The sequence below is a fragment of the Octopus sinensis genome, linkage group LG21 (assembly GCF_006345805.1).
Source record: "Octopus sinensis linkage group LG21, ASM634580v1, whole genome shotgun sequence".
Taxonomy (NCBI): domain Eukaryota; kingdom Metazoa; phylum Mollusca; class Cephalopoda; order Octopoda; family Octopodidae; genus Octopus; species Octopus sinensis.
Genome location: NC_043017.1, coordinates 18,913,297 through 18,937,070, shown reverse-complemented (window position 1 = coordinate 18,937,070; position 23,774 = coordinate 18,913,297). Strand labels below are relative to the sequence as shown.

Here is a 23,774-nt window from a genome sequence, read left to right as displayed (position 1 = left end):
GTGCTTCTACACTCACCTCCTTATGAGAGCTCAAAATCTCTTGTGGAAGCGTCATCCAACCAAAATGCAAATATATGGGAAACTACCACCTGTGTCATCTCTTGTGAAAGGTAGGAGAGTCCAGTTTGCTGGACATTGTTGTAGAGCTGAAAACGAGGCAATTTCTACTCTTCTCCTCTGGAAGCCATCTACTCGCAATACCAGAGGGCGCACACTCTCCTACCCTGATGTAATCTCTAGGGATACAGGCATCCAGCAACAGGACCTCCGTAATGCCATGATGGACCGTGAAGTCTGGCGTAGCATGGTAAATTCCATTGTCTCGACCATGGTCGAACAATGATGATGAAGGTTTGTAACAATTACTAAAAGTACTAAAAGAAAGCAATTATTTAAGGGTCGACTGACTGGGGATCTTTTCCCTTTGAACGGCAAATAGAGAAATTAATTTTTTGTAACTAAACACTTTCAAACTTCAGACACTGGTAGAATGTGTTGTATAAAACAGCTTTTACTCTTAGTGTTGTTGAGAAAAGTTTGTATAATCAAAGTTATTTCAACTATCGCTGGTGTAGTCATATTTCGGTAATTTCAACCAATCAATGACATGTATTCAACCGAATAAAATTACTGCTGTTGTTTGTCAACAACTATCGCCAGTGTATATTTCGTTTGTCACTGTTATTTATGACATCGTTGGTGCGTTTGTACTGGTTTTAGCTTTAGGGGGTTAGGGTTGGGATTTTATGGTTAGTTACAGAAAAATGAAGAAATTGGAGGTGGGGGGCAACTGTTTATGGTACAAAGCTTTCGCTTGTGGTAGATACATCAGATAGAGCCATAGGCGCTGTGTTGCAACATGAGGCACACACTGCGCTCTCACCCTCACATACCTATCATAGTCCCCACTGACATTCCTGTTTCTCTCACCATCACTTGCTCCAGTCACCTCTAATCCACCACTCCTCACTTTTTTAAACCTTCCATACCCACTCACCCTGCTCAAACATCTATACAACTTCATTGTACATTGAAGGTATGTCCCAACACATCTCCACCATTCTCTCTATCTCTTACAACTGGAGTAGCCATATATCTCCTCAAAACCAACACAACTATCTTTATCCCTTCATTATACTTTAACTTCTTATCAACTGGCACAAAGCCAGCTATGCTCAACCTGTTGAAGACATACTAGGATGATAAACAGATATTGAAGGATGATGATGATTGTGGTGGTGTGGTGCATGTCTGTCCCTGTTGTCTTGACGTTGCACAATGGTTGTAAATGAGTGTCGTCCATTTGCAGTTTTCTGTGGAAACCTGGTCACACCAAGAGGAAATATTGATTTCAAATTTTGGCACAAGGCTAGCAACTCTGGGGAAGGGGTTAAGCCGATTACACTGACATCCATCTACCCCCAGCCCAGTGCTCAACTGCAATTTTTTTTATTGACCCAAAACAACAAAAGGCAAAGTTGACATTAGCGGAATTTGAACTCAGAACATAGAGACAAATAAAATGCCACTTATGAAGGGAAAATATTACCTTGCTTGGAGACAGGGGTAGGTTGGCCACAAGAAGAGCCTTCAGCTGTAGAAAGTCCTCAATGTCCACCTGACCCATGCAAGTATGGAAAAGTGAATGTTAAAATGATGATGCTGTTGATTGGACAACATGGACAGAGCCCCAAGGCAAACAGCCCTGGGGACAGAATATTTAGCAGTGTAAAACTTCAAAACAATGAAATAATATGAGTAGCCTGTGTGATTAAGAAAATCACTTTGCTGTGTAGACCTGTCAAACCAAGTCAGACCATAATCGTGGTTGGTGTCAGGTCAGGTACTGGTGGCACGTAAAAAAACATCCACTACACTCTCAAAGTGGTTAGTGATACAAAAGGCATCCAGCCATAGAAACCTTGCCAAATCAGATCAGAACCTGGTGCAGCTCCCAGGCTTACTAGTTTTCTGTCAAACTGCCCCACCCATGCCAGCATGGCAAACAGATGTCAAATGACAAGAAAAACAAAAAAAAGTAATTTGATCAACAAACATTCAGTTGAACCAGTTATTAGGATTTTATTAGCATACAAGCTGAATTTTGATACAGAATCACACATCATGATGAACACTGATATGTCTCTTTAGATGACTTTTCTCAGCAAATGATTTACCACACACATCACAGTCATGTGGTTTCTCTCCTGTATGAATATGTCTATGCCTAGTCAAGTGACTACATCGAGAGAATGATTTACCACAGATATCACAGTCATATGGCTTCTCTCCTGTATGAACACGTTTATGTTTAGTTAAGGGATTAAGTTGAGAGAATGATTTACCACAGATATCACAGACATATGGCTTCTCTCCTGTATGAATACGTTTGTGTACAGTTAACTCACTACTTCGAAAGAAAGACTTACCACAGATATTACAGTCAAATGGCTTCTCTCCTGTATGAGTATGCATATGGTAAGTTAAGTTACTACTTACAGAGTATGATTTACCACAGATATCACAGCGAAATGGTTTCTCCCCTGTATGAATACGTCTGTGTACAGTTAACGCACTACTTCGAAAGAATGATTTACCACAGATACGACAGTCATATGGCTTCTCTCCTGTATGAGTATGTTTATGGTAAGTTAAGTTACCACTTTGAGAGAATGATTTACCACAGATATCACAGTGATATGGCTTCTCTCCTGTATGAATACGTTTATGGTAAGTTAAGTTTCTATTTGTAGAGAAGGATTTACCACAGATATCACAGTGATGTGGCTTATCTCCTATATGAATATGTTTGTGTGCAGTTAACTCACTTCTCTGAAAGAACGATTTGCCACACATATCACAGTCATATGGCATCTCTCCTGTATGAATAAGTTTGTGAGTTGTAAAGTTACATTTATAAGAGAATGACTTTTTACAGATGTCACACTGATATAATATATTCCCCTTCTCTTTCTTAATATCATTGGGGAAATTCATTCTTTGCCACTGTGTATTATATTGGGCTTTTTTTTCACACATTTTGTTTTCCGTCATTCTTTATCACTCTCCACAATATGGAGATGTTTTTTCTTCTGCTATAGTTTTGTCAACTGTGATCTTGATTAATATTTGAAGATGCTGCAAACTCCTTTGTAATCCAATTTTAATTAGAATATAAATTCATTTTGTACACATTCCAGACAGAAAATTCAGCTATTAATCTCTGTTTTTTGCTGGTAATCTTTTCTCCATTGAGTCTTTCTGTCCTCACAAGATGATAAATATTGATGGATCTCAGGCAAATAATTCTTTTATGGCAACATCATCTATATTCTGAAATAAAAGAACAAATATAAAATATAGAGGATATTTCTATAAAAAGTAGACATTTTGTTACATTTCTTTTATTTGTTTCGAATTTTTGGCATAATCTCTGGTAGCACTTCCCTTAATCAACCCAAAAAGGGTGAAAGACAAACCTGACTTCAATGAGATGTGTAAAGAGTGAGAAAAAATACTGTTAAGCATTTTATGTGATGGACTAAGGATTCTGACTACTCCCCACCTTAAGAATAATGAAAAATCCTTTCTAATATAGGCACAAGGCCTGGAAATCTGGGGATGGGGAGAGCTGATTATATTGACCCCAGTACTTAGCTGGTACTCATTATTATTATTGATCTCAAAAGGATGAAAATTTTAAGCACCCCTTGTAACCCTTCATAACATTTTCTGTACTTTTGAATTTTCAGAAAACCTTTATGAATTTATGTTCTACACACAAGAGTTCATGTGATTATGGAAAAAAGGTTTATTTTGATTCAACCTTTTTAAATATTGGAAATCCTTTGAAATCCAAATTCGCAATGTTAAAAATATTGACACATATGCACGGCATATTATGGATTCTGGATCAATGTACACCAGAATTTCGTTAATATAAAGATCTTCATATTAATCTATATAAATTCGCTATGTCTTGATGACCTGATTGCGAGAAGTTACAGTTGTAATATACACTCGTAATAGCGTTCGACAATGAAGTTGATGCTACCAACAGTTCACAGTAAATTTGAAGTCTTTCCAATTTTGATACTTTCACCCGCACGATTTTCACTAAGGAAACAATCTGAATGTTTTTTTTTTTGTCTTTAATGAAAATCGTGCGGGTGAAAGTCTCAATTTCCCCATTTCACTAGCACGATATAAGACTGTTTAAATGGGATAAGGTGTTTTCGACAGCGAGGTGGACATCTGAACAAGGGAAATTAGGAAGTTATGTTTATCTTAAGAATAAAGAAATTGCAGTACTTATCATAAGGAAGAAAAAACATGTTTTAAAAGGGGTCAATATAAAGATCCTTACCCGGGAACAAAAACAATTAACCAGCCTGGGGGGGGGGGGGGTTTAACAAGTATGTGGAAAACGAATATAAAAAATGCGCGCTGATAACCCTGGGTGTGAATGAGGAGGAGACTTTCGGAAAATTCGCAAGATCCGATTTTTCCATCATAACTTACGGTAAAATGTATATATATATCGATCTTCTTTACGAAATCCCACGTTTTTGGTTATGGAGGATCCGATTCTGTAAAAAAATAATTTTCAAAAATTCACCCCCACCTTGCCAAAAATCAAGTTCTTACAACTGCCGTAAACCCGATGCCAAGATACTTTCCTAAGGAAAAGAAAATTTTCACGAAGGTCAGATTCGATGTAGGGACAGTAAAATCGACCAAAGAAAAAGTCTAAGACATTTATAAACAAAAGACTGTAAATTTTCTCTGAAAATTTACCCAAAAGACAACCGACATGACCATGACGTCATGCTACTAAAGTCTAATAACAGCTACACAAGTTTTTCAACTCACTTATATTACATATAATAGACTACCGTATAGCAGTTGTTGTTGGCTGTTCCAGTACGTATTGTTAGATGGAAAAACAGGTAGTATTGAATTACTGTAGAACCTTTACAGCGGTCACCTTTTGTGGTGGAAGCATATGACATGATCCAAAATACGTGTGTTACGTACAAAGTTTCCATGCTTTTACACTGAGGAGTAACATATAAAACTCGTATTAACAGTATGTATGCGATAATAAGATATTTTCATATACAAACCCATAGATTTTATGTTGATGTAGACATGTTTTTCATTAAAATGCCAGCAGCAAATATGGAAGATGGTTCGTTGTGCAGTTGCAAAGAGGGTGTTTCTTAACCAGGGCTCTGTAGCTGACAGCGATCGTGGCGTGTTTGTAGCTCAGAACGAGGCTAGCTACATCACCGATGTATTCGTCTGCTGTACAGGATAGCCGTAGTACCTCTGGTCAGATATTACTATCGCCAAGTTATGTGGTTATGCTACGACCGTATATGAATTAAGACAACATCGTTACTTTAGGAAAATTTCTTCTTTATTTCACTTTCTTCCCTTTATCTTTGAACATATCCATACAAACAATAGAATAATTTAGCTAGTCTTAACAATAAACTCTCACTCTCTGCTTTCAGCATAAGTCTTTAAATACATTCTGGTTTCTTTTATCTTCTAAAAAGAGGTAAATGTGAGATTTCATGGTCCCTATTTTTGTTCACATCACTAAAAAATAGTATCGGAACATCTAATGTTTCAGTAATCCTCCCCGTTTTTAGAATAATTTTCGAGTTTGAAAATGAAAATAAATCAATATTAAATTAAATTACGATGTCATTTCTATATGGAAACCTTTCTATGTAACGTGGTGAAGATATTTACTTTCAATTATATTTTCATGAGTTTTCATTTTTTTCAATAAAACCTGTTCTTTTTTTAGGATGACGTTGTAATATAGTCTAAACATTATACTTCAGCGATTAAAAAAAAGAGTAATGTGTAATAATGGTGGAAACGTTAGCACACCGGGCGAAATTCTTAGCGTTATTTCGTTTGTCTTTATATTCTCAGTTCAAATTCCGCCGAAGTCAACTTAACCTTTTGGGGTCGATAAATTAAGTACCAATTGCGCACTGGAGTCGATCTAATCGACTGCCTCCCCCCTCTCCCAAAATTTCGGGCCTTTTTATGCACTTACATTTCAAGTTTCGCTCCAGTTATTTTAACCAAGTCTATTTTTTACATATCCCCAATTATTCTCAGTCCATTGTTCAGAGATTCCACTGACTCTGAGAGTCCAATGACTGTGTAGTAGTGTAGTTGGTTGTTGTTACGTGAAATTGCTGAATAAACATTACAACACTACATAAATCCAATTAAAATGCATTTATTCCTTCAAAATGTTTCTTATAAAATGTATAGTAGTCAGTCAGAGTGAAAGAATGAGATGGAGAAAGAGCATGTGTGGACAAATCTACGTTTGCAAAAGTATTCAAAATAATATGGAAAAAATGCAGTACGTTAGCAGGTGAAGATGGCCTCAGTTTATGACTTCCTACATTGGTTGACAAAGACATTTCTAGGTTGAAAGTGATTGGTAGAGGAAAGCAGACAAATTATCGCGGCAGAGAGAACTAATTGTCGAGCTCGACAGCAACTGTTGGAGAAACATCATCTAGCAGTAATTCTTGATGGTAAAGGAAAGCTATATGTACTCAGTGACAAAGACGAGGTGTGTGTTAGGGCATTTAATCGATCACTGTTTGTGTAACATAGAGGCGACATGACTTCGTTCATCCCGTGTCGTACTTTGTGTGCTAAGTCTACAACTTACTTTGACTCCATTTCAAACCATTCAGTTCTTTCATGCCTCAACCCCAACACCATTTATTGCCCTATCAACACTCTGCAGAAACCACGTTTTTCTCGAGTACCTAGATTTTTTTGTTACCAGAGATAAAAGAGTCGATACTCTTAGACACACCCACACACTTAAGTCTGTCTCCAGTTTATTTCTTCATAGGGAATTAAGATGGCATTGCTTTCAGTATTGACCAGTTCTATACTACATACACACACGTTTGTAATTACCTACATGTTTTCACATACCACTAAACGGAAGGAAATAATCTATCCCTCTTTAGTGACATCATATCTTATGTATATACATGTGTACACACTTACCTAAATACTCACATACATACATGCGTATAGGCATGCACACATACATATACATGTACACACACATACATACATACGTACCTATATATCATGAACTAACTTACTTTCTCAGATGCAGCACGGAATTTTGTCAGTGAACAGGTCACGGTCTCAAAGTGATGAAAATATTTTGACTTAAATGTTGAAGTGAATCTAACGGTTTTTGTGTTTTTCTTAAATGGCTTATAAACACCTTGCACGCTGCAATTGTTTTCGTTCCAGCACACAATCTCAGATCAGATAACTTGCTATGCAAGTACATCTCCTTAATACCATCATACTGTAATTTCTAAAACTTCCCCTAAAGTTATTACTCTTTTTTCTTTTGGTGGAGGTTCTTTTGCCCTGTGAGTTACAAGATGACCTCATTAGGGCTGGATCCATGAAAAAATGCCCTAAGTACATTGTAAAGTGTTTGGTGGATTGAGCAAAGACAAAGTCAGGTTTGAGGGGACTTAAGAATTTGTTGAGAGCAAAACATCCTCTTGAGTGCTGGTGCCATGAAAAAAAATGCACTCAGTACACTGTTAAGTGGTTAGTATTAGGAAGGTAATCCAATATAGAAACCGAATTGAAATTGAGACAAAGGAACATGCAATGGTCCACTAATCTATCAAATCTAGTCTCACTTGTACATATCCCAAGTTGTTGTCCTTGGTTTATGTAGCCATTAATGTGTAAACAAAGGTTAGCATTGATATTCTGGTGGTAATGTAAACAATGCTAGGACTTGTATATTACACATGAAAGTTATGGACATTTTGATGGCACTGAGATTCCATTGAATATGATATTGAATGGTATCAAGCAGTATATCCATGTTATTGCATCATATTTAGATGAACAAAGTGAGCAACAGGGGTGTATGGCATGATGTGACCATTATGCTGCAGAGCTGCTTTCAAGCTTGTGATGAATCAAATCAAAGAGGCTCTAGAAGAATGAGACAACTCTGTGAACACTGATGTCATTGTAATAGCAGAGTGAACCATCTGCTGCAAAGCATGTTGCCAAATTTAATTTTCTATTTTGGATAATGACTCACTTGTACACTTTGGTCAAGTCAGTTACCTTCTTTCAAGTGAGAAGCTCTGCCAACATAAAATGCTCAACAATAAATAACCTAGGCTCCATATTTTCTTCAAATATGTAATTGAGGACCATTAAAAAACCTCCACTAATTGTACATTCATTAACCTCCATTTCCTCATATTTAAAAGTTAATCCATCACATGAGGGTAAGGAAATGAGCATTGGGGCCATCATGTCACCTTGGTCAACATGCAGAATATACATTTAAACAGACACATTCAATTATGTTAAAATTACACAATTAGCAGACACTATGATGATTTTCCCACCACAAGGTCCAGTCTTTGATGTGGTGTGAAGGCTTCTGTGCCTCAGTGACACAGAGAGCTATACCAGCAGAGCATAAGCTTCTGGCATGGCCTCATGCTGAACAGGTCAATGGAAAACAGATAGAATAATAACGGACACACTCTTCCCAGAGATAAAAATGTGTTTGATTAGGGCCAACATCTCTACCTTGAAAAATGTAAAATTACAAAAACATCAATGACAATTCAAAACACCATAATCTGGAACAGGAAGGCTTTTCCTCGGGACAACATATGAAATGGTGCAGCAAAACCTGAAAGGATGGCTAAGCCATACCTTAAGGCCACTAACATCTTGCATTACATATCAGGCCCTGACCTACAACCAACAAAGGAGATGGGATACTGAGATATACCTGAAAAAATAGAGATCTAACTGGATAGAAGCAGAAAAGACAGCCCAGAACTGAGAATAGTGGAGAAAAATGAGATGGCCTATGCTCCTTAGGGAGAGAAGTAGATATGATACTGATTACCTTTCTTGTCCTTATAATCAGTTATGTAGTCTCTATTTGAACAGGCAGAATAGATTCAATGTGGTGGCCACTAACAAAATCAAATCTGGAATATTTCATAAGATCTGTTGCAACAGTTCACTAGTGTGCCTTAGTACCACAAACACAAAAGAAAATGTCAAGATGACTTTTATAATTACAAGACATTATTAAAATAGCAATAGTATGAGCAAAAAATATTTCAATTATAATCATTAAAAAATGAATTTTGTCACAAAAATCATACATGCTACTGTGAAAATGAAGGTTTTGAAATCAGCATCAGAAATACTTTTTGGTCCATAACAAAAATATCTGTGATAGAAATACCTTGTTGATGATCATTACTTTTTTTTTTTTTTTGTAGGATTATACAATAGAACGAATATGTTTTTACAAAGTTGATACCAAGACATATTAATAAGTTTTTATTTTATTATCTAAAACATGAAACATTCAGAAAAATACGTAACATTTTTCACAGGATATAGAATAGATACATGAATGAATATAGAGAAGATAATGTACAAACACCAAAACTACTGTCAGGTTCACCAAAAAGCTATCCGACAGAAATTGTTGAAGTCATTACTTTTGTTAATTTGCTGAAGTATATACATGAAAGAATATATAGAAAACAAAGACTATAAATAAGACATCATACTTATATTCCAAAGGGGGTATGAAATAGTTTCTTCTTGCCAGATGGATCCTTATTTTTTCATAACCAGCCTTTGAAGATTTCAGGTTAGGATGATTTGGGTTTTCTTAAGGTGTGGCCTATCCATCCATCCAGATTTTGCTGCACCACATTCAAACATAATACCTGTACAGAGTGGCTACTGAAGATGTATAATACACTTCTCAGTTATTTACCCACAGTGTCCAATAAATCTACTGTTGCTTACCCCAGGAAATATTTTAAGCTACAAAATACAGAAGTATATTCTGAAATTACTTTTACTAAAAATATCAAACTGAATTCAGTCATGAAAGATAGTCGTGTCTACCTTCTTCTGTGAATACATGTATGAGTAGGTATTTCTTCATCGCATAACTTCATACGCTGACAGTTATTCTTCTGAATGAATACAAACGTGCATCTTTAAGCTGCGTTTCTGAGAAAATGATGTCCCACAGACATCACAGTGATATGGTTTCTTTCCTGTGTGAATGTGTTTGTGTGCAGTTAAGCTATTTCTTGTAGTATATGATTTACCACAGATATCGCAACAGTATGGCTTCTCCCCTGTATGACTGCGTTTGTGTTTAGTTAAGTTAGTTGATGTCGTGAATGATTTACCACAGATATCACAGTGATATGGCTTCTCACCAGTATGAATTCGTTTGTGAGCAGATAATGCTTCTCTACGAGAAAATGACTTGTCACAGATATCACATGAATAAGGCTTGTCTCCTGTGTGAATGCGTATGTGAGCAGTTAATTCAGGACTTGTAGAGAATGATTTACCACAGATATCACAGGCATGTGGCTTCATTCCTGTGTGAGTGCATTTGTGAGCTGTTAAATGTCCACCTCGAGAGAATGATTTACCACAGACATCACAAAGATATCGTTTTTCTCCTGTATGAACACGTTTATGACTACTCAAGTTACGTGGGTCAGACAATGATTTACCACAGATATCACAATGATATGGCTTTTCTCCTGTATGAATGCGTTTGTGTATTGTTAACTGACTATTTGCTGAGAAAGATTTACCACAAATATCACAGTGATATGGTTGCTCTCCTGTATGAAAATATTTGTGAGATGTTAAATGACTACTAATAGAGTATGATTTACCACAAATATCACACTGAAATGGCTTCTCCCCAGTATGAAATCGTTTGTGTACTGTTAATTTACTCTTTGAAGACATAGATTTACCACAGATATCACAATGACAAGGTTGTCCTCCTGTGTGAATGTATTTATGTACAGTCAACTGATGACTTCGAGCAAATGATTTGCCACAGACATCACAGTCATAAGGCTTCTCTCCTGTATGAGTGCGTATGTGAATAGTTAAGTAAGTACTTCGATAAAAAGCTTTACCACAGATATTACACTGATATGGCTTCACTCCTGTATGAATACGTTTGTGAGCAGTTAAAGATTTCTTTAGAGAAAATGATTTACCACAGATGTCACAGTGGTTTGAAGTTTTTCTCATCTCTTTTGACATCGCGTCAGAAATATCAATGCTTTCAATCGCTGTCTTAATCGTAATTGGTGTCTCACTTAATGTATTTTCCATAATGGTTCCGCTCTCACCAATTCATATATTTTATCCTTATTTTCTTTGAACAAATCTCTTTCAACTTCACTCTTTCATGATATCTGAAAATGATATCTTAAACTACTCAATGGTGGATGACAAGTAGAAACGACCTTTAAATGTGAAAATTCAATAAAAGAAAATACCTCATATGAATGAAAACTATGATTAGTAAGTTAAAGACGGTGGTCGTGTTGCTGAACAGAAAATTACTTCCACTGCGTGTGCCTGTATATGTATGTATATACATACATAGAGAGAGAGAGAGAAAGAGGCTGGAGATAAATATATTAAAACATAGGATATAATATTATTATTACTTCGTGTTCAAACACTTTGTTTAGAGTCTGAATTCAACTTCCGGTTAAACATGCGCATTGCTGAATATTGGCGAAATGAGTGAGGTGTTTATAGATAAAGGTGCACAGAGATGCTATATATACTTGAAGTCATTGATATAGGCTTTTGCACGTTGTGAGACTGTTAAAGAAGCTAACTTTCACCATCGTGCACAAAGTGGATGCTACAAATTCCAGGTACCTTCCTGCTCCTCAGCTGACTTACCACCATATGAACCTCATCTATGGATGACAGATCACAGCTGACTGGTAGGTTTAGGTGAATCCAGTTAATGCAACCCTTTAGTGTACAATGCCCAACAAGTGACCATCTTGGGCTCCTCTGTCAGGAGTGTTCCATCAGTGTCTAAAACTAAAAAAAAAAATTAAAAAACGAGGAAAATTTGCCCCTCAAAAGCACTGGAATCCCTCTGTAGGCAGTGAGTCAGGTGTGAAGCTTGGCCTCCTCAGTTTCATTGAACCAGCTTTTCCATGTCAAACTTCAGTGCTCTGAATTCTCCCCATCTCAGCCCCAGAAGCAAATCACCTGGGAGCCCACTTAGCCTTGCGTTGCAGCTGTACTCCATCAATAAGGTCTTTCTGGAGAGGAAATGTTTCCTGGCCGTTTTTGGAATCCAATACACTCCCTAGCAGTTGACTGCTAGGTCTCCCTATATGTTTCCCACAAGTCCGACCAAGGGACCGGCTTCAAGCTGCTGTAAATCAGTCTTGCTTACACCGTTGTCTTTGTGTTTGTTGACATTCAATCCGAGACTGGCTGCCTCTAAGACTTCAGTCCTTTTCTCAACTCAGCCACAACAAACCTATGGTTAGTGCATATGAAGCTAGCATTCTAAAATATCCTGCAGCTCTGTAGGACCCTCTTCTGCCCATCTACAAGCACATAGTTCATTTCCTTTGCCACATGATAAATATTTGAATAGTAAGTCTACCAATGCAGCTCAGGACATTGGTTAGCTGGAGCCAGCAATGCAAAGTCCAGGTAAATTCATGAGATGTGTTTTGTCTTCCACTCTGTTCAATGCCTGTATTGACTGGATAACTGGCTGTATGTTGGCTCGATTCAGTTGTGGAGTGCTCATTTGTTAAACCAACGTTACTGAACTGGATTTTGCTGAATCTCTGAATGTCTTAAGGAGTGCTCTTCTTTCACTAAGTGAATGGAGTGGAACCACTGGCCCTCAGAATTTCTTAGGTCAGAACAAAGATCCAAACTTTGTTGGTTTCCTGAGGACTCCATAATGTCTCTCTACTGTAGTTGAGAATGTGAAAGTTATTGAACCACTTATCTCAGTAGCATGATCCATAGTAGCATTAACTGTGAGTACAACATTTGTAAAAGACTTTGGCGTACTGGTGCAGTTGTGAATTCAATGGACAAGGATGATTGGCTCTGCCAATATCTAAGCAAGAGAGGTTCAAGTCTTCCGGTCCCTGATCCTCCTTGCTTTCCTCTACAATTGTGAGACTTATCAAGAGGACTTAGAGGCTGCCTGAACTCCTTTGGTACCAGGATACTTAGCAGGATTATGGGCTACCATTGGTTGGTTTTCCTATCCAACCAACAACTGTACTCAAACTTACCTTGTGACTACATATACCAATATATTTTCAGTAAAACTATAATACAAAACATATCTATGTATTTTTATTTTCACATATATATTGGTACATAGTAAAACTATTTATCTCTTATGTTAAAAAGTTAAACTTGTATTTAAACAAAAGTTATATGTGTATAAAAATTTAACACATTTCCAATGTCTTCAGTGTTTATGCTATATATATGTCATAGGATGGCACACACACTAACACCGGCAGTATCATTGCCAACTATATGACTAGAAATGATAAGAGATAACACTGCCTGATCATTGCAGGAGTGTGAATATAGCCAACTCCCAAGTTCATAAATATATTGGATCAGCCAGTGCACCTTTCAAGAAAGACTTCCACAACCACCAGTCAACTTTCTGAGTCTCAGAAAGGCCTTTTGTCATGTCTCTGATCACCCATGTGTGGCACCTCAAAGATCAAGGGACCCCATGTGATGTCAGGTGGAAAATAATAGAACATCCAGGTTCATATATCAATGGGAGTGGCCATTGCAAAATTTGCATCATGGAGAGAACCAAAATTCTTAAGGACTATGCTAAACTTGGTGTGTTAAATAACTGTGAAGAAATGTTCTCTAAATGTGTCCTTTTCAAGCGCTACCTACTGGAAAATTGGATCTTCCTGTTTGCTAGTTAGGCTATTATGAGTCTGGAACAGTTTTTTAGCTTCTCATCCAGTGGAAATAACCCGTCCTCATTAACAATTTTATACATTAGCTATTAAATCTCATCCATGGGGTAGAAAGTTAAATTTTATCTTTGTATAGAGTCTAATGAACTGTTCACAAGGCTGTGGCTTTTGTGGATGCAAAACCATTGGTAACTCTATGACCAGAATTTAACACTAAATTGATTACTTAATGCCTTTTATTGGAGAATATGTTCATTAAACTTGGCTTAGGAAAAGGTTTGCGGTGACAACTCTGAAATTACAACTTATTTGCCTTTGTCAGACTGTACTTCACTTGGCATAGTTTCTACAGTTAGATGCCCTTTCTAGCACCAACCATTTTACAGAGTGTACTGGGTTCCTTTTTACATGGTACCAGTATTAGTGCCATCGCATATTTACAAAAGCCCTCAACTGACTAAGGTACAGTATTGAAGGAGGTAGCTTTATGCAGCTGTTCAGAGGTTAAAGTATAATAGAGTGACAGGAACATGAGCTTTGCTGTAGGACTGATACATCATTACACCAGTTGGAAAAGAGAGCAGGCGGTGGAAGCTCTGTCAGGTCATACACTCAAACTATAGGAAGATGAATATAAGAGAACTGGTATAACTAATGTTTAGTTCAGCATGCAAGAGTGAGTAAAAAGAATGACAGATGGTGATAGAGGTGAAGGCAGCAAACAGTAAACATAAGAGGAGGCATCAACAATCGCAATTTATGAGAATACATTTCTTAGTTATTTGCCCAGAATGTTCAATAAACTGTACCTTGTCTTTCCCCAGGAAAAATGTCAGCAGCAACATATATTAAGTATTTTTTGTAACAAAAGTGGTAAGTTATCTAATGAATGTAGATATTAGTTGTTATATAAAATACAGTTTTGAAAGATAGTTCTGTCTACCTCCCTCTGAATATATTTATGGTTAAATATTTCTTCATACACTGACACAGTTATTCTTCTGAATGAATAGACACATGTGCCATTAAGTGACGTTTCTGAGAAAATGATGTACGACAGATATTACAATGATATGGCATATCTCGTGTGTGAATGCGTTTGTGTTTAGTTAAGTTACTTGTTGAAGTGAAGGATTTACCACAAACATCACAGTGATATGGTTTCTCTCCTGTGTGAATGTGTTTATGTGTAGTTAAGTTACTTGTAACAGTGAATGATTTACCACAGATATCACAGTGATAAGGTTTCACTCCTGTGTGAATGTATTTGTGTGTTGTTAAACCACTTGTTGTAGTAAATGATTTACCACAGATATCACAACAGTATGGTTTCTCTCCTGTATGACTGCGTTTGTGGATAGTTAAGTTATTTGATATTGTGAATGATTTACCACAAATATCACAGTGATATGGCTTCTCACCTGTATGAATACGCTTGTGGATAGGTAACGTCTCTCTACGAGGAAATGACTTGCCACAGATGTCACAGGAATAAGGTTTGTCTCCGGTATGAATGCGTTTGTGAACTGTTAATTCACTTTTGATAGAGTATGATTTACCGCAGATTTCACAGGGATATGGCTTTTCTCCTGTATGAATGCATTTGTGAGCAGTTAAATGTCCACTGTGAGAAAATGATTTACCGCAAATATCACAGAGATATCGTTTCTCTCCAGTATGAATACGTTTGTGACTATTTAAGTTACGTGGGTCAGACAATGGTTTGCCACAGATATCACAGTGATACGGCCTTTCTCCTGTATGAATGCGTTTGTGTATAGTTAATTGGCTATTTGCAGAGAATGATTTACCACAGATATCACAGTGATATGGCTGCCCTCCTGTATGCATATATTTGTGAGTTGTTAAATGACTACTTATAGAAAACGTTTTACCACAGATATCACACTGAAATGGCTTCTCTCCAGTATGAAAGCGTTTGTGTACTGTTAATTTACTCTTTGAAGACATAGATTTACCACAGATATCACAATGGTATGGCTGCCCTCCTGTATGAATGTATTTATGGACACTTAAGTGGGTACTGTGAGCGAATGCTTTACCACAAATATCACAGTGATATGGTTTCTCTCCTGTATGAGTACGTATATGGATAGTTAAGTAACTACTTGAAATGAATGCTTTACCACAGATATTACACTGATATGGTTTCTCTCCTGTATGAATACGTTTGTGTTTAGTTAATGTTCCTCTTTCAGAATATGATTTACCACAGATACCACACTGGTATGATGTTTTTTTCATCACCTTCAGCATCTCATCAGGAAAATCAATGCTTTCAGACTCTGTTTTAATTGGGGTCTCCCGTAATGTATTTTCCATTACTGTTCTTTTCTCACTAATTGCTATGTTTTATTCATATTTTCTACTTTAAAATTTCCATCACATTCAATGTTTATTGATATCTGTTGATGGCAGAAACTCACTCTTGAATATATTCCAGATAGTGAAAGAAAAAATTAGAATGTTAATAATATAATAATCTCAGTTCACAAGAAATATTTCACAGTCATCCCACCAATCATTTCTATTTGGAATAACATCATTCTTTAAATGATGAGAAATATTGATGACGAATCTGAAGTAAATAAATTCTTCTACGCCAATACCATCTGTTATTTCTGAAACAGCAGAGAAATAGTATAAGATATAGGGATTGTTTAAAAGTAGAGGCTCAACGGTGGAAAATTTACATTTCTATGTTAATAAATAGAAATAAACGATTGAAGTTAAATTTTAATTCTTATAACTACATCGTGCAATCTTGTTTCATGGTTACATATATACAAACTATAGCAACACACGGTAATTATGTAAAATTACATGTTGATCTATATATATATATATATATATATATTGTCAATGAAGAAATGTCTATTTTATTTAGAGATAGTTGGCCCCTTCATCTCACCATATAAAAAAGAATTTTTATTTTAAGTACCTACTGTTTTATAACTTGGCTACACTTGTTTCATGAGGTACATTTCCCGGTTCCTAAACCACTCCGTGTTTTGCTGGAACTCTTCTTAAAATGTAACCCCAATCATCAGGCCCTTATATCATTTTATCATCGTTCAATACTATAAACTATATTTTTATTTTTTAAAACCCGTAAGTATGTGTAAAAATGGGTACGTGTAAATTAGGTTCGCTGGACACTACAGTACAAGCCATAATTTAGATAAAAATTCAAAAATATTACAAAAATAAATTAAGAAATAAAAAGGCGAAAAAAAATATTTTATTTTTATAATTTTTCATTTGAATTTTTATCTGAATTATGGCTTGTACTGTAGGGTCCAGCGAACCTAATTTACACGTACCTATTTTTACACATACTTATGGGTTTAAAAAAATTAAAATATAGTTTATGGCACGTAAAAAGCACCATTCGACCGTGGCTGTTGCCAGCCTCGCCTGGCCCCCGTGCCGGTGGCACGTAAAAAGCACCATCCGACCGTGACCGTTTACCAGCCCCGTCTGGCACCTGTGCCGGTGGCACGTAAAAAGCACCCACTGCACTCACGGAGAGGTTGGCGTTAGGAAGGGCATCCAGTCGTAGAAACATTGCCAGATCAGACTGGGCCTGGTGCAGCCTTCTGGCCTCCCACACCCCAGTTGAACCGTCCAACCTATGCTAGCATGGAAAGCGGACGCTAAATGATGATGATGATGAGTATTGAACGATGATAAAATGATATAAGGGCCTGATGATTGGGGTTACATTTTAAGAAGGGTTCCAGCAAAACACGGAGTGGTTTAGGAACCGGGAAATGTACCTCATGAAACACGTGTAGCCAAGTTATAAAACAGTAGGTATTTAAAATAAAAATTCTTTTTTATATGGTGAGATGAAGGGGCCTACTATCTCTAAATGAATACATATATATACGTATCTGTATACGACGAGCCTTTTCCAGTTCCTGTCTCACAAATTGACTCACAAGGCCTTGGTCATTGCCAAGGTGCTACGCAGTGTAATTGAACTTGGAACGACGTCGTTCGCAAGCTATCTTCTTACTACACAGCCACGTCTGCACCTATCTATGTCCATGAAGCTGACACACGAAAGATAGAGGAACAAAATGGGACATATGGTCAAATATAGAAATGCACAATAGTAGACGGTGGCGGTTCTCTGGCCTGAAAAGTGATATGTTGTTGTTTATATGGCTACGTCAGTGCTAACTTGTGTTTCAAAGACTGATTGTTTTCAAGAATGTCGCGAAGTATATGACAGATCAATCAAATAGAAACATTGCGTTGTGAAAGTAGAAACGACGTTTGAATGAGAAAAGAATCAACAAAAATACTTCGTATGAATCACAGCTATAATGAGCAAATCAGTGACGATGGTCGGGATGCTGAAATTACTCCCATTACGTATATACAATGTATAATATTATAGATAAATTCATTATAAGATACGAGATAGATATGATTACTTCTTCACCGCTTTATGCGTCATGCTAATATATTAGCTTGTTGTGGTGCACCTGAGCACTCTATACAATAATTTCATTATTATTATTATTTATTATAATATAGACATACGCGATTCAATTAGAAATACAAAGCTGGGATCTTATGAGTGACCGCCGAAGTTAACTTCCTGTTGATCATGCGCATTGGTAGAATGTTCGGATGCTAAACAGACGAAATCACACACGACTACCCAAAATACCGATTAAGAGTGTTCGCAAGTTCGAACGTCGTCGATATGTTGTATCCTCTGTGTGAAAAGTCTGGCTGCATACAATTCACAACACAGTTAATTAAGATTTATTCAGTGAGTTGTATTCAACACATGTTTACACGTGGAATTAGCAGAATCATTATTAACTTTAGTTTTGGCCGATAAAGTTGAACTGAAATACCCTACACCGAGGCATGAATTGCACGAAGCCGTCTTGGGAAGAACTATCTGAGCGGAAAATTCGTGCATGTATTCAACATCAAACTCGTGTTCGGCGTCAAATAGTTGACTGTCGTGGTGGTAACAGATTCGTGTAATAAATTTTGTGTTGATTTTTGTTTCATAATATATATTTTTTCGGATGCAGCCAGACTTTTCACACAGGTGTTTCTTGCATCTGCTTCTAGTGGTTCAGGTGTTAAATTTTACTGTCTCACTAATGGCTAAAGATACCCTGTTTTTTCGATTTTTAAACTTCTGAAACTTTTTCCTCCAGTTTTTTTTTTTCTCTCTCCATAACAGACACTAATCTGATCCCAACACTTTCTCCAGATTCATGTGTTTCAATTCTTTGTTGAATATCCATAATGTTTATTAGATGGTTTGAAAGCGTCTGGTGAATCAGAGGATAGTGCCAAGGGCATTGTTTCTACAGCCAGATACCCTTCATAACAACCACTATAAAGAGTGTACATGGATGATTTTATATTGTCACAACATACCTCAAGAGACAAGAACCCTTAACTGTGGGATAGGTGTCTTGCAGTAGGGTAGACAAATGGTTACTCCAATTACAAAAGCAAGATGGTGGTGAAGATGTTAGATCTGTCAGGTTATAGGATGCACAATATAAGAGGAATGGCACAGAGAAATGGATAGGATGAATCTGTAGGAAAGTATGCAAGAGTGAAAGAAGAGTAGCAGCTGGATAGAGATGGAGAAAGAGATAAATGCAGTGAATGGAGAACAGAGATGGAAGAGTAATCAATGATAGAATATCAGTTGGAAGGTAAATGTCTAGGAAGTAAGAGTCAGTCAACTCGGGTCAAGGAAATAGATTTAATTAGCTTTATTTTATTATTTAAATCATGAACTATTCCATTATTGAGATAAGTACATAATATTTGACACTGAACATAGAACAGACGCACAAATTAATGTAGGAAAGATAGATTATATAGAAACACCAAAGATACTTTAAGGCCAACACAAACAATTACCTTCTATAGAAATTCTTTGTTGAAGCTCATTATTTTTGATAATTTGTTGGAGTATATACATGATTAAATGTATAAAGGGCAAAGATTCTTTGTAAGACATCATACTTACATCCCGATATGGTATAATGAAATATTTTCTTTTATAGTTCATAATTTTATTTTTAATTAAACTGTACAGTGATGTCATTTGTGATTTATAAGAACTCATTTCTCAGTTATTTACACAATATCCAATAAATTTATTGTATCTTGTCATCTCTCGGGACATATATGGTAGCTACAATATACATATGACTATTTTCTGAAACAATACTTTTATTATAATCATACAGGCAAGTAGATATTAAATGTAGTTACATGAACTATTTACTCTAGAAAGATAGCTCTGTCTAACTCCTGTGAATACATTTATGGTTAGGTATTTTTTACAGTGACACAGTTATTTTCCTGTATGAGTAGATGTATGAGCAGTGAAGTGACGTTTTTGAGAAAATGTTTTACCACAGATATCACAGTGATATGGCATATCTCGCCTGTGAATGAGTTTGTGCTTAGTTAGGTAACTTGTTGTAGTGAATGATTTATCACAGGTATCACAGTGATATGGTTTCTCTCCTGTATGACTACGTTTGTGTGTAGTCAAAGTAGTTGATACTGTGAATGATTTACCACAAATATCACAGTGGTATGGCTTCTCACCTGTATGTATGCGTTTGTGAACAAATAATGATTCACTACGAGGAAATGACTTACCACAAATATCACATGAATATGACTTGTCTCCTGTATGAATGTGTTGGTGAATAGTTACTTGACGTGTGGTGCTGAACGCTTTACCACAGATTTCACAGTGATATGGCTTTTCTCCAGTGTGATTGCGTTTGTGCGCAGTCAAAGACCTACTATCAGAGAATGATTTACCACAAGTATCACAGAGGTATCGTTTCTCACCTGTATGAATACGTTTGTGACTAGTTAAGTTGCCTTGATCAGATAATGTTTTGCCACAGATTTCACAGTGAAATGGTTTTTCTCCTGTATGAAGTCGTTTGTGAGTATTTAGGTTACTTCCTACAGAGAATGATTTACCACAGATATCACAGTGATATGGCTTCTCTCCTGTATGCATATATTTGTGTGTAGTTAGGTGACTACTAATGGAGAATGATTTACCACAAATATCACACTGAAATGGTTTCTCTCCAGTATGAAAGCGTTTGTGTACTGTTAATTTACTCTTTGAAGACATAGATTTACCACAGATATCACAATGGCATGGCTGACCTCCTGTATGAATGTATTTATGGACTTTTAAATGAGAACTGTGAGCAAATGCTTTACCACAGATATCACACTGATAAGGCTTCTCTCCTGTATGTGTACGTATATGAATAGTTAAGTAATTACTTGAAATGAATGCTTTACCACAGATATTACACTGATATAGTTTCTCTCCCGTATGAATACGTTTGTGTTTAGTTAATGTTCCTCTTTCAGAATATGATTTACCACAGATACCACACTGGTATGATGTTTTTTTCATCACCTTCAGCATCTCATCAGGAAAATCAATGCTTTCAGACTCTGTTTTAATTGGGGTCTCCCGTGATGTATTTTCCATTACTGTTCTTTTCTCACTAATTGCTATGTTTTATTCATATTTTCTACTTTAAAATTTCCATCACATTCAATGTTTATTGATATCTGTTGATGGCAGAAACTCACTCTTGAATATATTCCAGATAGTGAAAGAAAAAATTAGAATGTTAATAATATAATAATCTCAGTTCACAAGAAATATTTCAGTCATTCCACCAATCATTTCTATTTGGAATAACATCATTCTTTAGTCTTTAAATGATGAGAAATATTGATGACGAATCTGAAGTAAATAAATTCTTCTACGCCAATACCATCTGTTATTTCTGAAATAGTAGAGAAATAGTATAAGATATAGGGATTGTTTAAAAGTAGAGGCTCAACGATGGAAAATTTACATTTCTATGTTAATAAATAGAAATGTAAATATAAGCATTTACATCAACATTTGAAGTTAAATTTTAATTCTTATAACTACATCGTACAATCTTGTTTGATGGCTACACATATAGAAATCTATAGCGACTGTTTGTATGTGGTTCGCCTGGCTGAGACCTGAAAATTTTGATCAGGGACACCATGAACATTCCAGCAGAACTTCAGTCTTTGATAATAGCCAAGACCACACAAATACAAGACATCACTGAGATTCACATTTTTCAAATGAATATTTCGGTATGTGAACTTCTATATTTTGGTGCCTAATAATTTAATGGAAACAAATATAACAGTTAATATGTAGATCCGCACCCGGGGAGGATCTCGGAAAATTCACACGATCAACCGTACAGAATCCGAGCAGTAAACCTCAACACCCGGTCACAGGAGTGAAACAGAAATCGTCTAATACTTCTAATGCAATGTATATTCAACAAATATTAAGAAAAAAATGCGCGCTTATAAACGGATGGGTGGGGAGGGGGCTCAGAAAATTCATACGATCAACCGTACAGAATCCGAGCAGTAAACCTCAACACCCGTTAACTAACTAGCGCGGATGCACGAGTGCGCGCACCGGGAACACTGTTCGCTAGTGGTACCATATTTCCCTACAGATGGTAGAAATTGATATAGTTTGGCGGGGACCAACTACCAAATCCACTATAATCGCCTAATCTAGCACCTTCGGATAACCATCATTTCGATTGTTATCGAAATTACATTAAGGGGAAGAACTGCAATTGTTTGGAAGACTGTAAAAACAACTTAATACAGTTCATGGCTCCAAAAGATGCAAAGGGAAGTTATGCTCATGAAGCTTACACAATAAGGACGAAAGATAGAGGAACAAAATGGGACATATGGTCAAATATAGAAATGCACAAGTATCAAAATATTGTTTTTGAATTTTACTTAGAAACGGTACGAACTTTTTTTCCAGCCCAATATGGTGAATACACAATAGTGGACGGTGGCAGTTCTCTGGCCTGAAAAATGATATGTTGTTGTTTATATGGCTACGTCAGTGCTAACTTGTGTTTCAAAGACTGATTGTTTTCAAGAATGTCGCGAAGTATATGACAGATCAATCAAATAGAAACATTGCGTTGTGAAAGTAGAAACGACGTTTGAATGAGAAAAGAATCAACAAAAATACCTCGAATGAATCACAGCTATAATGAGTAAATCAGTGACGATGGTCGGGATGCTGAAATTACTCCCATTACGTATATACAATGTATAATATTATAGATAAATTCATTATAAGATATGAGATAGATATGATTACTTCCTCACCGTTTTATGCGTCAAGCTAGTAAATTATCTTATATGCGATTTAATTAGAAATACAAAGCTGAGATCTTATGAGTGACCGTCGAAGTCAACTTCCGGTTAATCATGCGCATTGGTAGAATGTTAGGAGCGGAATGAGATGCTAATCAGATGAAAGACAGCGATTTAATGTCTTCGTATGTTGTAACACCGATAATGAAGCCAACTTCAACGATCGTCGTCGATATGTTTTAGTTGTTTCTTGCATCTGCTTCTAGTGGCTCTGATGTTAAATTTCAACCAAACCCCATTAGTCAATCAAATCTCCAGAAAATGTGGTTTTACAGGCTGATGATAGAAATCGCACTCATTTCCCCTCCCCAAGAAATAAATAATGAAGAAAATTAAATTGCAAATCAAAAGGAATCCAGATCTTTTCTGTTGCTGACACAGTTTTCTATTTTTTTAAAACTTTGTTCCAATTGTTTTCATATTTGCTTCAATTTTATATACTAATTAAATTAATAATAACTTAGTAGCTTTTAAATTTTGCTAATTCTATGTAATTTCAGCGACTGTTAAGCCTCAAACGCATATATACAAAAGCCACTTTCAGTTTCATTTATCAAATCCATTTGGCCT

General features: G+C 36.3%; 3 protein-coding genes across 5 annotated transcripts; all 3 read right to left on the bottom strand.

Moving 5' to 3' along the window:
• Nucleotides 1–2,039: 2,039 nt before the first annotated feature.
• LOC118760854 (zinc finger protein OZF-like) lies at nt 2,040–18,381 on the bottom strand. The gene is made up of 3 exons (XM_036511791.1): nt 18,218–18,381; nt 15,293–16,525; nt 2,040–2,783 (listed from the first exon to the last, which is right to left on the bottom strand). Exons 2-3 carry the CDS (start codon nt 16,224–16,226, stop codon nt 2,116–2,118), a joined length of 1,602 nt encoding a protein of 533 aa, XP_036367684.1. The 5' UTR covers nt 16,227–16,525; nt 18,218–18,381; the 3' UTR covers nt 2,040–2,115.
• On the bottom strand, nt 3,084–11,417 carry LOC115222892 (zinc finger protein 708-like). The gene is made up of 2 exons (XM_029793277.2): nt 9,660–11,417; nt 3,084–3,333 (listed from the first exon to the last, which is right to left on the bottom strand). The coding sequence occupies exon 1, from the start codon at nt 11,254–11,256 to the stop codon at nt 10,069–10,071; it is 1,188 nt and encodes a 395-aa protein (XP_029649137.2). The 5' UTR covers nt 11,257–11,417; the 3' UTR covers nt 3,084–3,333; nt 9,660–10,068.
• Nucleotides 18,382–19,673: 1,292 nt separating the features above from the next.
• On the bottom strand, nt 19,674–23,732 carry LOC115222891 (zinc finger protein 681-like). Of its 3 annotated transcripts, XM_036511803.1 has the most exons (3): nt 23,017–23,732; nt 20,889–21,745; nt 19,674–20,804 (listed from the first exon to the last, which is right to left on the bottom strand). In XM_036511803.1, exons 2-3 carry the CDS (start codon nt 21,439–21,441, stop codon nt 20,260–20,262), a joined length of 1,098 nt encoding a protein of 365 aa, XP_036367696.1. In that variant the 5' UTR covers nt 21,442–21,745; nt 23,017–23,732; the 3' UTR covers nt 19,674–20,259. The 3 variants fall into 3 exon arrangements, with proteins under 3 accessions (XP_036367696.1, XP_036367694.1, XP_036367695.1); XM_036511801.1 differs by having other exon boundaries at nt 19,674–21,745; nt 23,017–23,727; XM_036511802.1 differs by having other exon boundaries at nt 19,674–21,413; nt 23,207–23,726.
• Nucleotides 23,733–23,774: the final 42 nt, after the last annotated feature.

What these genes read in the sequence shown, in the direction of transcription:
- LOC115222892 (XM_029793277.2), bottom strand. Translation starts at nt 11,256, where the DNA reads ATGGAAAATACATTAAGTGAGACACCAATTACGATTAAGACAGCGATT.
- LOC118760854 (XM_036511791.1), bottom strand. Translation starts at nt 16,226, where the DNA reads ATGGAAAATACATTACGGGAGACCCCAATTAAAACAGAGTCTGAAAGC. An exon ending in TCATACAGGTGAGAAGCCAT is followed by an intron (nt 2,784 to 15,292) that starts ATCACTGTGATA and finishes GAGATAAGCCAC; the next exon opens with ATCACTGTGATATCTGTGGT.
- LOC115222891 (XM_036511801.1), bottom strand. Translation starts at nt 21,441, where the DNA reads ATGGAAAATACATCACGGGAGACCCCAATTAAAACAGAGTCTGAAAGC.